Source organism: Haliotis asinina, chromosome 7 (genome assembly GCF_037392515.1).
Source record: "Haliotis asinina isolate JCU_RB_2024 chromosome 7, JCU_Hal_asi_v2, whole genome shotgun sequence".
Lineage (NCBI taxonomy): Eukaryota > Metazoa > Mollusca > Gastropoda > Lepetellida > Haliotidae > Haliotis > Haliotis asinina.
The window spans coordinates 13,724,483-13,742,053 of NC_090286.1; the positions used below are offsets into that span (position 1 = coordinate 13,724,483).

The 17,571-nt window shown below is 37.3% G+C and overlaps 1 protein-coding gene across 1 annotated transcript in view; it reads left to right on the plus strand.

Annotated features, from left to right (window-relative positions):
- Positions 1-745: 745 nt before the first annotated feature.
- LOC137290507 (dnaJ homolog dnj-5-like) overlaps positions 746-17,571 on the plus strand; it is a 33,885-nt gene continuing 17,059 nt past the window's right edge. The window contains exons 1-2 of the mRNA XM_067821488.1: positions 746-808; positions 6,087-7,514. Coding sequence (XP_067677589.1) covers positions 6,122-7,514 — 1,393 coding nt within the window. The 5' untranslated portion in view covers positions 746-808; positions 6,087-6,121. The remainder of the gene's footprint in view (positions 809-6,086; positions 7,515-17,571) is intronic.

Genomic DNA, 17,571 nt, shown 5'->3' on the forward strand with positions numbered 1-17,571 from the left:
CTTTCGTTTTGGAAAATTGCACTGGTCACAACCGCCGTTTAAAAAAAAAACACTACATGTATAAATTACTCAAATGACGTGAAAGTTTTTCAGCTATGACGTAGGTCTAATTACAAAAGTTACGTGACAGATATAATGACGATGCTTGTTCAGTGATAATGTGCATTAGTACACATACGACAGATTATTTCTAATCCTATGATAAATAAATGAAAATATATTTTATTGGGTTGGTTGCGAAACACAGACAAAGTAATTTTTAAAAAGACAGACATTTTTGCCGTTTATATACATGTAATGAATGTAGTGTATATGTAATGACTGACGTATTTGACACGTTGGGTTGCTTACATGATCAAATCCACGTAACAAACACAGCACGTTTTCAATTATTTCAGTTCATGTTAAATTCATTTATCAAACTTTATTTTGACATCGTCTGTATACCAACGTGATAATGTCCATGTCTAGTAATTACTATATATACATATGAATAGTGAGTTTATAGATATGTGCACGTATATGGTGTTACACTCCAAATACCAGCAATAAAAAAATATCAGACTAGAACCAATGCCGAGAACAAACCAAAGTAATTGAAAGTAATTGTTATGCCTTATAACAGTCGTGTTGATGACCGTTGCCACAACAAGTCGAGTAATTTATTCGCAATGCCTTGAAAGTTCGTCTGCTAAGAAAAAGGGTCATGGCGACCTCTCGCGGATGCGGGCGCGAAGATATCGTCACGTGGGGCGGAGGCGAGATTTCAGAGTTGACAACTGCTCCATGCCGATGGTGGTGTGTGACTGTAAGTGAATGTGATTCAGTGTTGTATTTTAGTCTCCGATTGGAAATGAGCTTGTGATTCAGTTGTCTAGGCATTAAACCACCCTTCGCGTGAGTGTTACGGCGCTTTAAGATGGAAATGCATGGATATGTACGTTTGTCTGTTGCCCGGAACACGCCGATTATTCTCGTTTTCGATCGCCATACCGTACGTCAAAACACAAGGGAGAATGCAGTTGTCGTGCAAAGTGATGGTTTGTGACGAAATCGTGATACTGAATCACGACATAATCAAAAACATGAACGATGGTTGCATTTATGATTATGAACAACCAGCTGAGTTTTGTCTGTGACGTTTGAGAGTGGTCTAATTATAGCATGCTAGTCTTGCGTTTGTTCGGTGCAACACAACAGAATTTCCGCAGCAAATGCAACATACCACTTCCTCTTTGTGAACGGAGCAGTTCTTACAAGAAAATAGGAAGTAAGGCCACCAATGATTAGTTAGGACACTCGATGACTGATTAACTATTGGAATGTTTGTTATGACACTTCATGTTTGCATATCTGTCACAAGAGAATTTTCAGGATAGAACCACATGTATTTCTCGGATTCTGTCAAATTTGGACATTATGGTTCCAGAATTTTGTGTTTGTGGTCAAATAAACGTTACATTATTCCCTTTAATGTAGTGCCTGGAAGTGTTGATGAATATGTATTGTGTTAAGCGACTGTTTTGTGAGTTTTTAGCATTTCCTGATAAGGTGCAGGACCACATGAATTGTGAATAATGACATCTGGGTCATCATTAACTGTTTGCAAGGAAACATGAGAAAGATTTCTGCCTGAAACACAAGGTTTCTAAAATCATTCCATACCTAAAGGCCTGCCCCTAAACCTAACCCTAACCCCTTGAAATAATCCTAATAAATAAAAATTGAAAGCCAGGCTTTTGGGTGGAACTTGTACTGTTTTTACAGTTAAATTCAGCTACTTTTAATATTGGTTTGCCATGCAACAAAAACAGAGTTCAATTTCCACATGGATACAGTGGCTGAAGCCTAATTCTGGTACCTTATGCCATGCTATTGTTGAAGTAATGCTGAAACTGTTGAAAGCAAACTTTTACAAACATCTGCCTTATAAGATTTTAATTACCAAGGTTTAATCTAGGCCTGGTCTGATGCCAAATAGCAAAATGATCAGTGAAAAATCTGCCAATTCATCTTTATATAACTGTGATGGTTTGGATGAGTTGAAGGTTGATGGTATTATGCCCAAAATAGAAGCTTTAATGTTTTACTCTATTGTGCGTAATAATCCCACTTTTTAACATTTTAACAGTACATGTATATGTGGCAATATTTTCCCAATGTGCACCAGGAAGGAGTCCTTTGCTGTCATTAGTCTAGTGACCAGCAGCTCTGATACACCATATTTACATGTCATGCTCTAAATAAATCACCATTAAACAATTAATTTTGAACTGCTAGCATAAAAGTCTGCATAAACAATCTCAGAAACTCTCTAGTAAGACGATTCTCTATGTAATTACCCTGTTCAGCTCTTCAGCTTGCATTCCTGTATTTCTTCACCAGTCATAATGTACCAACTGAATGCAGGCATCACACATACATGAACTTGACTGTAGTGAATAATGCACAAGGTTACTTTAGTCTCTTGTTTATATATTACTGTGACATTAAAGCACTAGCTTATGTGATGTGACACACTTCTGATGGCACATGGACAGGTGCGTCTTGAAATTGCATTTATGGAACATTTTTGGAAAGTGGAAACATTTTAAATTCCTTACAGACTGGATCCATGGGATTAAAAGTATGTTGAATACTCACTTCCATATAGCAAATCATTACATCAACCAGTGATACCATTGTAGAAGAATCTCTTGGTTTTCTGCCGATGTTGACTTACTGATAGCAGGGAGCCTATATAGAGGGGGAGAAGAAACTCCTTGAAAAGCCGCTGAACGTATGTCTCGGGTCGTTGCGTAACCAGTGTAGCCAATATGGTGGAAGCGTAGTATTTAAGATTGAGCCCAGTTTATTTTCAACAGCTGATTAAGTTAGCTGAGTGTTGTAACAACTGAAATCCTACATGTAGAAGATAGGTTAACTATTTTTGCCACTTCAGTTTAAGTCAAATAATTGGTATTAGTGCCCATATTAGGACAGTAGATTTGTAGTAAAGTTTCAAGTGGGTATGTTATAGCTCACTTGCTTCTATTCTCGATTCACCACGAAGATAGACTAAATTGTGCCAATAAAAACTTCTTTCACACATTCGTTTAATTTTTAGAAGGAAAACATACCTTTAGTTGAAAGGTATTTGCAAGTAATGATGACAGTTTTATGACCGAAAAAATTGTTAGGGTGTGATTGAGGTGTGTGAAAAATATGAAATTTCACCGATCTGTTCTGATCCAGCCACACATCGTTGTTTGAGTGGTTCTAGTTATTACTTCAAAAACATCTTTCACATACACCTTTAATTCATACGAGGGGAATATACTATCAGGTCAAACGTGTTTGCAAGTAATAGTGATAGTTTTATAATCTGTAAAAGAATGTTAGGGTGTATTTGAGGTGTGTGAAAAATGTGACATATCGCTGCTCTGCTCTGAGCCGCCATTAAAATACTACACGCCATTGTTTGAGTGTTTTTAGTTATTACTTCAAAAACATCTTTCACCTTTAATTCTTATGAGGGGAAAATACTTTCAAGTGAAATGTCTTTGCAAGTAATAGTGATAGTTTCATAATCTAAAACAAAACGTGTGAAAAATATGACATATTGCCGATCTGATCTGATTTGCCATTGATGCTTGAGGTTTATAGTTGCATAACTTCTTTCTTTCTTGTTGATCTTATTATCTGCCAAAACTGGAAAGGTGTTTTAGAACGCTTTGTGACAGTTTTACACTTTATTTTTGAGGGCAGTGTGACAGTGTCAGTTAACATTTTGTTAATGTCCATTCCATTCCCCACATGCAATAAGATATCTGAATTAATTATTAATGTAAACAAAAATGTCTCAAAGTAGATGTTTTAAAAGGACAACTGATGTTACCACATGTTCTTTGCGTTCTTTAATATGTTTTCGGAGGAAGGGCCACAGTGTATAATTTATCCTTTCATTCAGTCACATATGTACTTCTTTCTTTTATTCTTTTTCTTTACGTCTTTCATTCACATAAATCTTGCTCTTAATTCTTACTATAATTCATTCATTCATTCATTGTAAAATTCCGACTGATACAATAAAAAGGCTGAAGTTCTGCAACACAGCTTAAGTCACGCTGGAAACGAGTCAAGTCGTTGTGTGTGTTGGAGCATGACGAGGCACACGTTAATTATTACAAATGGTAAAGAAAGTGACCTATCCCTGTTGTAGATTATCCCTTCTGATAGAGAGCTTTTTTGGACATGAAAATACATGATATTCACAGATCTTCAGGCCTGTGAATTAAAGTTCATTGAATTTAAGTATTATTCATGCCAATCAGTGTAAGAAACTGTTTTTGTATCTATAGCATTTATTGTATCTCCTGTCTTTATTCATTTTTTATTATGTTTATCATCAGACATTGGTCGCCTTGATTTTAATGCTAAATTTAGTAAAGCTACAATGTTGTTAGTTGCACCATGCTAATATGGTAGTCATTAAGACATTTTCAGCAAGGAAGTGAATAAATCAGTCGTTTTGCTGCTCATTTCTTTCTCTGTGTCATGGATATTCATCTGTCAACCGCTCATGGCAGTCTGTTGTAATCTTTCGCAAGCCAACAGCACAGTGTTTCATAGCTGGTAAAGTTGCAGTTTTCTCAAGTATCAGTAGAAATGATATTGTCTTGATGTGAACAGCTGCGTGTGGTGTGATATGACCAGATGTATTTAGGATGCGAGTATGGTTATAAAGGTCGTAAACCCTGTATGTGACGTAGGATGTGCACGGGAACTGACATATGGAATAGAGTGAACTGAGCTCACATAACATTGATGGTCATCCTAGATTATCTAGTTTACAGAAACTGACGTAAGGAATAGATTGAAGGCAGTTGTACCCAGAACACACACAAGACTGATGCATACCCTGTATTATCTGGAGTATTAGTTCTGTTCCTGTTGTAACTTGTGTGTGTGGATCCTTTTATCAACATAGGATGTAGTGAATGATCTGAGCTCCAGTATCTCATGAAAGTAATTCGATTGGATGGCAGTTTTAGGCATCCTTCTATTTAAATCTTGATCAAGGACAAAATTTGACATTTATTTGATCCAGTGTATTTATCATAAGGTAATTGGTATATATATATATATGTATATTCCTTAGGATTAATGCATCCTCGATATCTCCATGGCATACATTCTGATACGTCTCATCTATACCTGTGGATGAATCCAGGGTATAGTGGAGACTTATCGGAACTTCTACCCTGGAGATATCAAGGATGGGAGTAATGAGGATGTCATGGAGTTATTTTTAACAAGTGGCCCAATGTAACATGTAGAACGTCCTTTGTGTGGTTTCACCAAGGATGTGCTGTGTGATTTCATTGTAACCTGTGGGTAAAGAGTTGTGAATTCAAACTGGCTTTGAGTTTAAAACAGGGACAATGTTAAAAAGCAAATATGAGTAATTCTTTGAGGCTAACACCACATTAAATCATTTGTACAAATATGACTATAAACATTCATTTACTCCATACCACACAGTAAAATGTCTAACCTAGCTGTGTTAAGGTTTGTAGTCATGGCACAACAAAACCAATGTTACCATGATTAAGACAGCAATGATAAGTTCCAAGGATTCTGTGTTGTGCCTACACGGCATGTATAATTTCTCATACTGTTACTCACTGGTCCAGTGTGGTCTTGACTTTTAACGTCATAAGGGGGAGTTATCAACATGTTTCTGGGAGTCGGCTGTCATCATGACAGCTACATGTGATTGTTTAGTAGTGATTAAAAAACAAAACAAGGTAAAGCAGCACTGAGCAGAAAACAGGAAACTAAGTAGTTTTAAACAACAGCAAATTACACGCTTAGATTATCTGACAAGGATGCAAGCTTTGAAATTCACTGGGTATTTGAGATAATTTGTGTATCAAATCCGCAGACTTACTGTGTGAGGGAAAACACTGGTTTTGATTTTTATTGTATATTCTTTTTAAAAATGTCCAAATAAATGCCGTTTGACAAGGAAGAGAATTGTATCCAGCTTTTGTTCACATGTGCATCATTTGTATTAATGTTTCCTAATCTGTGTTTGTTTCCAGAGCTCTGCCAGTATGGGTACTATGTGACCTGAACTATGGCCGAAGCCTCTGAAGAAGACCCTGCCAATAAGTCCCCAAGATTCCATGCAGGACTGGACAGGCATGATGCAGGTTTTTCTGTTGATTCAGGGGGAAGACTGCCCTTTGAACCCTGGACCCAATTTAGCGGGATGACCCACCCTGTGTCTCCATCACATCTGTACTGGGACAACTTCGGTCAGCCTTCAGACCCTGTGGATGGACAGTTTGGACTGTCCACTTCCTCACCCGACTACTTCAGTGCTTACTCAACGTATATTCAGGAATTGGGTCGGCCAGGACATTTGCCAGTGTTTGATGATGCCAGCAGTCTTGGAAGCGATTTCCCTGCTTCCCCTCCTTTACCTGAAGACTCTGGCTATGACACTGCCTCCAAGGAAGGATATGACTTGTACACAGATGCCATGAAACAGTGGCAGACTGGGGATAAATTTAGTGGTACTTACAACCCATTTGGGACAAGTGATGTCCTCACTCAGGCAAAGGTTCCGGAAGAGAAACCAGACATCAACAACAAGCCAAAAACCTACTCTGATGTTGCAAAAACTCTGAAAAGTAAACCTATGCAGAAACCTAAAGAAGACCTTGACAACTGCTCAAAGAAAAAAGGCCCAGACACACTGCCCAAATCATTTAAGCCTGCTGTGAAGAAATCCTTCCAGACCAGAGGATTTCCCAGTCGTCAAAGGACAACATCTGCTGATGGAAACCAGGGATCTATAGTGTTGCCAGATTCCAAATATGGGCTGGACCAGTTTGAGGATTTGGATGGCTTTGAGGCCAAAGTGGAGAGGCCCATAAGCAGTAGTGCTGAGAGCCTGTCTCATCGCAGCCGGAAAGGAAGCAACAGCAGTGTAAGCAGTGGCACCAGCGGCATAGAGGAGATTCATCTCACTAAGTCCACAAGTAGGGACAGCATGGAGAAAAACACTTCGGAGAAGCTTAACACTGACCCAGGGAAAGCTTCTAATGAACATGTGCCTCCCTCAAAGGACAAATCAGAACGTGTGTTCTTTGATCCCAAAAGAATTTTTCAGAAGAAGGAAAAAGATACAAATAAAGTTAAAAACGATAGTAGACATTCTGGCACCAGCAAGTCCGCAGGCACAGTGTTGAACAATGGCAAGCCTCCAAGTGCTAGTAAAACTTCATGTGTGCCTCCCAAGAAGGCAGATTACATCAATAACGACCTGCGTGACTCCAAGAAGCGAACCAATCACACTGCTGCAATGAACAGAGAGTCCAGGAGTAAAGGTCACTCTGGGGAGGATCTGTTTCAGAACGGCATGTCCCCAGAGCGGAAGTCAAGGAAAGAAGCACCTTCCAGCCATGACACCGAGTCGCAGAGACACCTTCCGTTTGGTGGCAACATTGATTGGGAACTGATAGGTAGGTGCACATTAGTGTTGGGAATTTTCATGATTGACCATTGGATTATCAAATTTGAAAAAAATCAGTCAATCTTTGATTAATGATTGATCATCAAGTTAGTCTTAACTTTCAGGTGATGTGATAAAAGACTATTATGAGTCTTGTCATTAGCTGTTTCCATGCACATGCAGTTGCTTGAGCCAATCAGGGAGCTCCTTGTTATGTGCTTATATGCTTGCCTATATTACAAGATACTGACTTGACACGAGATGGATACATGATACAAGTAATGAATGAGTAAAATACACATTGAAAGCTGTAAATACGCTCTGGATTACATTATAGAAATATGTAGATGCATATTAACCAGTCATGATCTGTCAGAGATATTATGCTTGATTCTTTTGTTACCATTTTCTACCAATCAGTCATCTATGAAATTGATTAGTTGGAACATGACTAGTGCACATAGACTGAAGTTTCAATATTCTGAACCAGACAGTTGTTTGTGACAACAAATCTGTTTATGTTACTGTGTGGAACTAATGGTATTACTTATTTATTTCATGCAGCCAATGGGTGCTCATGGGGACACTTTGAAATAATGAATTTAATTTCTGCTTCAAACACAGCTTTTGATATGTGAGATTGAGTGCATGATATAGTCAGAAGTGTTAAGTCAGACTGCCTCTAAGGGGAAGCAACTCTTTTAACCTTGAATCTGAAACCGTAGTTAAAAGAAGTGTAGGAAAACTTTTTTTTTTCCTTTACAAATTACCTGACTGTAGGAATCTATAATGACCTACATTTCATAATTGGGTGTTCTGTTGGGGACGGGGGTGTCCTCCAAGATAGCAGTCTGCTGGTTCTGTCTTGGTTCTCTAGTCATGAGGCATAGAGTCTGTTTGCAGTGAAAGCGTACTGATGAATTTCACTGTAAACAAAAAGGTAAACCTAATAAAGTGAAATTAAGATTGGGAATCCTTGTATTTTTGCCTTACCAATGGAACATTTAAACCTCAAAATGTTGTCCAACTAAAGACAAAAGTTGTTTAACAAACATAGTTTCAAATCATTGTTGGTTTGCATTACAATGGGGTATGCACATTATATGGAACAGCAGGAACAAGCAGGGTTGATCTAAGTTAACCCTTATCATGTACAGCACATGCAATGTTTCACTGCTCCAAGTACTGCATTGTCAAAAAAAAGGGAGTGATGTGTTATTCCTTCTAGGTTTATAAGTATACCATTAATCAATTGCATTTTTAAAATATAACACCTTTTTTTATATCAAATGCCAACTGACAATATTTTATTGAGTACATATCTGTTATGCTCATCACAATAGTAACTTGTTGATGTTTGGAACTGCTTTTGTGTCTTAAACACATGAATGTAAACAATAGCTTGTTGAATCATTATTTGTGGAAAGCAGTGAAGCAGATAAGCTATGTATTAGGCTGCAAAAATTATTGTCATTTTGTTATTTTTGATTTTTAACAGACTGTGGAAGGGACCTGCATGGCTGTTTGCACGAATATGAAATAGGGACAAAGTAAATGATTAATATGAGAACATCACTGATAATGACAGTGGTAGCAGAGGAAGTGAACCAGTCAGGAATGTCTTCTGTGGAGATGACCATGCATTTGTCATCCCAGAAATGTATATCACCACTTTTTTATGATAGCAATATTCACAATGTATTTTTTATATTTTTCAACATAGACCAGAGTTGGAATCTTGGAGCAGAGATGATATATATGTGACTTTCATATCAGGCTTCTGAGTTTTCCTTGTAAATTGATGAATATAAGATAACACTCGTTTCTCAGTAAACAGCTACATTAGAACTTTAGTTACATAATGCTGGCAGAATTAAGATATTTTAGGCACATTAGAAAACAATATGTCTTTATAGCCTTGTCTGTGCTGACAGGGAAGATGCTGGTGTGAAATGACATTTCATTCTTGACAAAATGATATATAATGTTGCTGTTTCACCATAAATATCCAAGATGTGACAGTCTGGCAGTCTCCCTCTGTGGGATGTGTGTAAACTGGTAACATTCGTCCGCATTATATGCAGCTGCTTGGTTCAGGATGCTAGGAGGCCTTGGTCATTTACCAGGAAGCATTAAACTATCATTTCTGACATGTTTAACCCATTAGTTGGTTGACCTGGTCCATGATATTCCAACTACTGGCATTTTCCTGAGGCAAGAGTCTCCACTTATCTAGTAGTGTATCATTAGGTGTCTCACTGGTCAGTATATGTTGGTGGATGCAGATAATCCTAGACATTTATGTATATGTTGGAGAGCATCACATGTCATATACTCAAGTCAGCCAGGTTTCAACTGAGCCATATGGAAGTAGATGATGTGATTCTGTGTCCAGCAAGCGCCGATCATGTGTCAACCAAGTCAGTCAGTCTGACCACCTGATACCGTTGATTGCCTGTCACAACAAGGATGGGTTACTGAAGATCATTCTATCCTGGATCTTCACAAATCAATATGCGTCCAGGAACTCAGTTGACAACCGAGATGGGAGGTTCTATGCTTGAAGAAAATCTAGACTTGCTTAATTTAGGGCCTTTTCATTTAAAAAAAAAAAGAGGACTGGGGATAGACAGACTTAAAAGTCAACTACAGATACATACCCTTGAAAAGTATGGACGATGACTGTTAAAACCCAAGACGAAAGTATATGAAAATGTTCCTGAACTGGTTTGGTTTGCATGTGAGCAATGCTGGAACGTGTAATATTAGTGACTATTGTATAAAAGTTGGGAATCAAATTCATGGTCATATGTGTTGCCAAGAACATGTTAGAGGCTCTGGGGGTCAATTACTTCGTCAAGAACTCCAATATGTCTTCTCCATTTATTGATATCTGTATAATATATATGACAATATATTACTGTTCTTGAATGGAGCAGCCAAAGGTATGTCTTGCTTGTTGTGACTGCAGCCATGATGGGGATTAGTTGAGCACAGGCAAACTAGCGCAAATGGGGTTCCAGAGAATGTAACAATATGTGAGCGTATGAATGTAACAATATGTGAGGTTGGCAACACTTTCCTCGCTTCAGATTGAACAGTATTTTCATATCAAAAAAAACAATATCGCCATCGTCAGAGGTACACTCCCATTTCCTCATTTGGTTGTGCTCTCAGATTTCCTACCCCATGTTTAATAATTACCCACATTAAATATGTTTTAGTCAACATTTTAAGCCATACTCGTGGTATTCGTTCTTCGCCTCCATTAGCCCTGCCAACTGTCGGTTGAATGGAGTGACAGAACAAGAAAAAGCAGAAATTAGAAAGAAATACCATATTGCCTAATTTTATCATGATCCAGTTGGAGTTTATTTGTCTTATCTGCTATTGTGAGAATTTTCATAGCATTTATTCTACATAAAAACACTTCATTCGTAACTATTTGTGTCATTCTGGCAAGCCAGGTGGCATTTTCTTGTAGGTCACGGAAAGAGACAAGTAGTTACGAATGAAAACCACTTCTGGCGTTATGGGGGAGCAGAAAAGGTAACTGTAAGTATTCCATATGGAATAATACACCCCTGTTCCTTAGCTCCGTTGAATGGGAAGGGAGAATGGAGGCGAAGAACGGTCTCAAATACCACGAGTTGTGCTTAAAATGTTGAATTAACATTATTTCATGTGAGTAATTGTTGAACATGGGGTTGGAAATATGAGAGCACAACCCAGTGAAGAAACGGGAGTATGCCTTTGATGGTGCTGGTATTTTATTTTGGCATGTAAAATATTTTTCAAACCAAAGTGAGGAAAGTATGTCGCCAACCTTTGCTCGCATATAAGAAGACTGGTCATTTTCTCTATGCTGTGCAACCCATTTGCACAACAGTTTGCCTGTGGGTTGAGCAACATGTTGTAGGTGTGGAGGCCAGGATCCTGGGTACTCATTAGGAGTGTGATGATACATTTTAATTTAATTATACCAATGCAATGCACATTGAAGGTCATGGAATAACTGTATATGTTTTGTCTAGTATCGGACTTTTGGCTTATCTTTTCATCTTTCATCCATTAGTGGACTTTGGCAGTATATTTATTGCATTTTGTAAGTATTAGACATCTTAGTTTTGCTTTGTTGTGATGTTTTGGTTCCCAGTATACATATATGGGGAGCAGATGTAAAGATCATCATTTAAGTCAGGGATTAAAGATTCCAAACTGAATAAACTTTGAAGGGAATTTGGAATGAAAAAATAAAACTGTTAAAAACCATCTTTGCAGTGATATATTTTTTTCAGAGTTATTTTGATGTCACAGTCAGAGCTATGATGTACACGTAGGCTTTTAAGCCACTTCCTTGTTTCAATCAGTGGCACATATGTCAACCCAGCAAACCACAACAGTCCTTGCAATATGATACTGATTCAGTCTATGTATGTTAACAACATTTCTTACAAACTTGTGACCAGATGTCACTTTAATGTGGTTATGTGTTGATTACCAAGTTGAAACTAAATAGTCAACAAGGGATCAGTCTGTAAGATGATATGAAATCAGTTTTTGACAAAGCAATGTGATGTGACATGATCAAGAACTGTACTCAGTTCACAAATCAATACAAAGATATCACTTGGCAGTACAGATAAGAGAAGCAGTACAAATTCACGGGAAATATGCTGAACAGCTAAAGAAACAGCTGTTTTTTTTTGTTGTTTTATTTTTTTCTTCTCATGTTTTTAGATAGAAGACATAAACATGAATGCTTACTTTTATGAGATTACAATATTTCATGTTTTTGAAATTTTCATTTCTTTTGCTGTTCAGTATATAATGGGGAGTGATTATAGCAGTAAAGACCGTGGCAGCGATAAACTCCTCATAGCAACAGTATCCTAACATGCAGTTAGACCCAGGCATTGTCTTGTCTGAAGCTTACCAACTGGTCTCCCTCTGTGTATACTGAACTAGTGAAACTAGTCTTCTCTTAACTTTACTCCTTCTTTATTTGACGGCAGCTCAGAATAAACTCTTCATCTGTGTAGTTGACAGTGACTCAAATTCAGGATCATTCTATCAGTTTTGAGCAGTTTGTTTATGTGTCAAACATATAAATAAACAATGCTATTTTTTATTGAAAATCAATATTGCCAACATCCTGGTGTGCTACGTAAGTACTGTGGCATTGTGTGTCTGTGTTTCTGTACAATTGTTCAGTTACAGATCCCAAACCAGAATCATGCATAAATTACATCAACACTGCTGCAGTTCAGATGGTGAATTAAGTGCCAGTTACCAAATGTTGCATTGTAAGGTTGTGTTTCTGTACAGATATTTAGTTAATGAACCAAGACAGGTACCACATGGAGAGATTACATCAACTCTGCTGAGTTCCAAATGCTTGCTTGCAATGCATATTGTAACTTGTATGTGTATCACTGTTGGGCGACACAGACCAGGTCCAAACAAAAAGACAGTTGGAACTGAATTCTATTCATAATTGTGGAAAATATCTAAAAGAGCTTTGAAAATGTCTTATTGATATCTACCTTAAGATTTACCTTTCTTGAAATTAGGCTGTGAAGTCATGGATTCTACTGTCTCTTTTACACAATTTATAGTCTGTACAGCATGCCGTCTTGTCATTGCATAAATAGAGATTAATACACAAGTGAGTGTGTTAATTTCTTTATTATCCATTTGTGTCTAACTTTTTTATTTCTAAACAACTCTACGTAAACCCAAATCAGCTGTTGTCGTTTGAAGTAAAGGTCAAGGTTGCGTAAGAATACAATGATACGGCACTATAGACTTACACTCCCTGTGTAATGCTACTAAGAAAAGGGCGCGACATATTGACTAGCTACTCTTGCACGAAGACACAAAATGCAAACACATTTTGAATTGAAATTTAATCTTTGTCAACTTAAGCAAGTGTAAGAATTGTATAACTGGAAATATTGTTAATGGGAAAGTTATTCGTCGTCAGAAGAGTCACTGAGAGGAAAGCGAGCAACACAGCGACAGTTTGTAAAGTCTCGGTCTCATTCACTGCTATAGACGACTTGTCAATTTTGATGTGGAATGTCCCCCCTACCCCCTGTATACTGGACCTCCGAAGATAGTGTGAACAACATCACTAGACAAGGCTTTGCTTGTGTATGTGTTTGACATGCATTGGGATGTTAGATTTATTTCGGACAAACTGCCGATGACAGAACGATTGCAGACGCGCGACGCGAGCATGAAAACATGGCAGGCTGATTTTCGGTCGAAGACAACAGATTTCCCACTTCCCCAGTGTTGTGCATCAGAAAGACGTGAATAATTGTTCACACTCTTCACATTTGTATGTGCAGACACTTGCATGATTTACGTTGGAGCTACGTAAAGTCTTGGAACTTCTGAATCAAATGTTTGCGGGCATTGTGATTAGTTAGCCGTTTGTCGCCAGTGACGTGTGCTCCACTTGTCATTATCGAGCCGAATTTACTTTTACCTTTTCATGAAATCTCATATCAATAAACACGGTGTGTGAAAATTTTTTTGTTTTTGTTTGTAACGTTTTGTATTTGATAGCATTTCATTGGTTTGTTCTCGTAGTAGCGAGACTGAACATTCGTTGTAAATTTGTAGTAAAAAGTTATGAATGAAAGAAGTGGTTCCACATTCCAGTGGGTCGTGGAGGTCATGGTTGGATAACTGACCAATGAAATGCGTTCGAGGGTTTATTACACGTGTGCAACATATGATTTTTATGTACTCGGTTATGTTTCACTGTATGGATAATAATGAAGCTAAACATCTGATTTAAATGACAGTCTGTTTAGATTATGATGTACAGCATAAAATTAATAACAAAATTCTGTGTATAAATATTATGGTATCTATCGTTTTGAAGGCGTATTATTGTATAAAGGTTTTCTGGTAATACTGTGCAGTCCTGCTGAGATACGTAAATTACTTGTGCCCCCTAATTTATGAAATAAACCCATCTACTTAGATGTGCCAAATGTCCCGCTGAGCATTGATACTAGGCACCCAGTAGCAAAAGGCTCTGCCTCAGCAGTAGTACATTGTATACTGTACATTGTATGTTGAATACCATTTGAGAATTATCAGCATAATCACAAGTAAGTATTCAGTAGGCAAAATAAACATCTCGAGCACTGTTACGGCTTTATATGGTGAACATTGGGGAGAGGTAGAATATAGGCTGAAGGTGCAGTTTGGTAGGTTTTGTATGAGTGAAATAGAATCAGAAATATGTAGTGCAAATCTTTTGCTTGTGAAATTTTCATTATAATCCAGAATCATTTAAAATTTATTGTTTTTCTATATTTTGCTATTTTAAGTTACTTTTTACATTTAAGTAGATCAGAATCTACGTATCCAAAACATGCATGCAGAATATTTTTTGCATGCTTTTATTATTTTTTTGGCATTAAAAACATAGGTGTCTGCATTAATGCAAACACTGAAGTGCAATTAAACATTTGTTAGTCAGGTAGTTGAGAATGCACCCAACATAATGAATTTTATTAGTTTGGGGTAGATGGAGGTACTAAGAAGCTGACTCAGGTCAACATTCAGAGCACAACATAATTCATGGAAGTCAACTTCTCTCTGAGTATTTGTTAGTGTCAGATGTTGAGGGCATATGATGCATTTCAATTTTTGTGATCACTTGCACATACAAATTAACATTTGGACTAGTAGTTATCAGTATTTTATTAATTGTTCAGATTAGTTTCATGCAAACCGTGAAATACATGACATTTGTTTAAAGAGTTGAGCCCAATAATGAGGAGGAGACAGCAATGTCTACTTGGTTGTGCACAAGTTATTCATATGCAAGACATGACATGACCTAATTTTGGCCTGAGTAGTTTACTGTGAAAATGCATAGTGTATCAAATTGATTTTTTAAGCATAAGGGAGATAATCACAGAGTTGTCAAAAAATGGTTTAATGTGTTAAAGAGGACATGACTTGAAAACAGTATTGTTCTTTTTGTTTTAAGTGTGCCAGATATTTTGGGACAATTGTTTTGGCAAAGAGATAATCCAAAAGAAAATTTCAGAAACAGTTTGTCGATATGTTGCATCAAAAGTCTGCTTTGCTTTGCTATGAAAAACTCTTCACTCATATGACAAATAGAAATTAGCATTTTTAAGATTGCTCTGTTTGTTGTGAATGTTGATTAGTGTAGTATTTCCTGCTCTATATGACATTACAGCCGATCTACATCCTATGCTGGGAACTACAGGGACAAGGAAGGTATAATGTACAGTATTGTGCCACTGAGGTCCAAAGGTTGACCAATTTAACATGTAAAATGATGTATGGATATGTCGGTATGAAAACTTATCTTTTCTATCTGTTAAGGCCTTTGCCCTAGTTCATACCCTGATGTGAAGACAGATTACAGTGATTACAGAACGGTGATTGCGTGTCTTCTGAGTATTGATTATGCAGTCTGTACTTTCACTTTGATTGTTGTCAAACGCAGCCGACAGTGCAAAAATACTATGACTGCTACAGTATAGTGGCTGCCTGGCTTGCTACAATGACTTCATGTGTGGAAGGAGAAAGAGGTATGTTCAAGATCTGGGATATAATATGAAAATTATTGTGTGAGTTATTTCAACTGTATTAGAGTGGTATTGATTACATGCTGTAAGTGTAACAGTTGTGAGGTATATGGCCATATGAAGCGATAAACAGAAAGGTTTGGGCTTCCATGGTAGGCTTACCTGACAAGGAGGAATTCCCATGAACGTTAGAGAGTTAAGTTGTATGCCACGTACAGCGATATTCCAGCAATATCATGGTTGGGCACACAAGACATAATCATTAGCTTGTAGCACTAAATCATAGCTTGTCACTGTCCGGTTACAATAACTGCCTATCTGTTTATGGTGTTTGAATCTGTTTTACTGTAACATTCTCCAAGAATTATGGGTATCTTAGATGAGTATCATACTCAAGAAAATTTGTTAGAAAAGAGTAGTGTAACATTTTGTACTACTACCACTACTGCGACAACGACGAGGAGGACTAGTAGCAGTAGTAGGAGCAGGAGCAGCTGCAGCAGCAGCAGAAGAAGAAGAAGAAGAAAAAGAAGAAGGGATATTGCAGTGGCTGTAGTTGTTTGGTATAAGCAATCACTATCACAATAGTAGTTTGCCAGTGGTCAGATCATGGAATCAGGGTAGCTCCCCCCTGTGGACCTGAATGCATGGTAGTAAATAAGGAAATAGAAAGTTGAGTTTTTTGTTGTTATGATCAAAATGATGAGGTTTGGGGGGGGGGTTTTCAGGGAAAAAATATCTTACAAAATTAGAATTTCTGTTTCAGAATTGTTCAAAATACAAGGTTTTAAAGTGTGTTTGTATTTTTATTTCTTTTTTCAGAAAAGTTGCCTCATGATTTCATGGCTGTGAGGAGTAGTTACTTTTCAGAAGTTTAAGATTGTTCTGTGAATATTATATTCTTGGACATTATTGTTGTTGAATCATGTAATATCACAGTCATGTAATATATTGCATGAAATATTGCTCAAAGCTACTGATCATGTACATAAACGTTGGTAGAAAAGTAGACATAGCTTGCAAAACAGTTCTTCAGCTTGAAGGTTGTTGTAAGATGCTTCCATTAACCAACACGATTTGAAGATTTATGATCAATTTGTCCTCAATATAGCTACAGAAAACATGCATCAGTGCAACCTGCAACTGAATAATGTTATCTTATATTTATGTCTACATGCAGCAAATGCATGTTAAAAAAATAATCCTTGTGTATTACAAGCCTTACTTGTCCACAAAAATAGACCTTTAAACAGCTAGATACCTTGAAGTCTATTTACCATGTTACTAATCCCTGTGTAACATGTAATTTGTCATGCTATCTATGGCTGGACATCATCAAACTGTCTGTACTTCAAGATTATGTAACCTTGTTCCCATTTTTTGCTGCAGTGTGTCATTAATTTATGTGACACTGGCAACAGGCCAGCCTATCTCCATCTTGGGCAGATTTATAGGACCGAGGTGTAACCTGGTTTC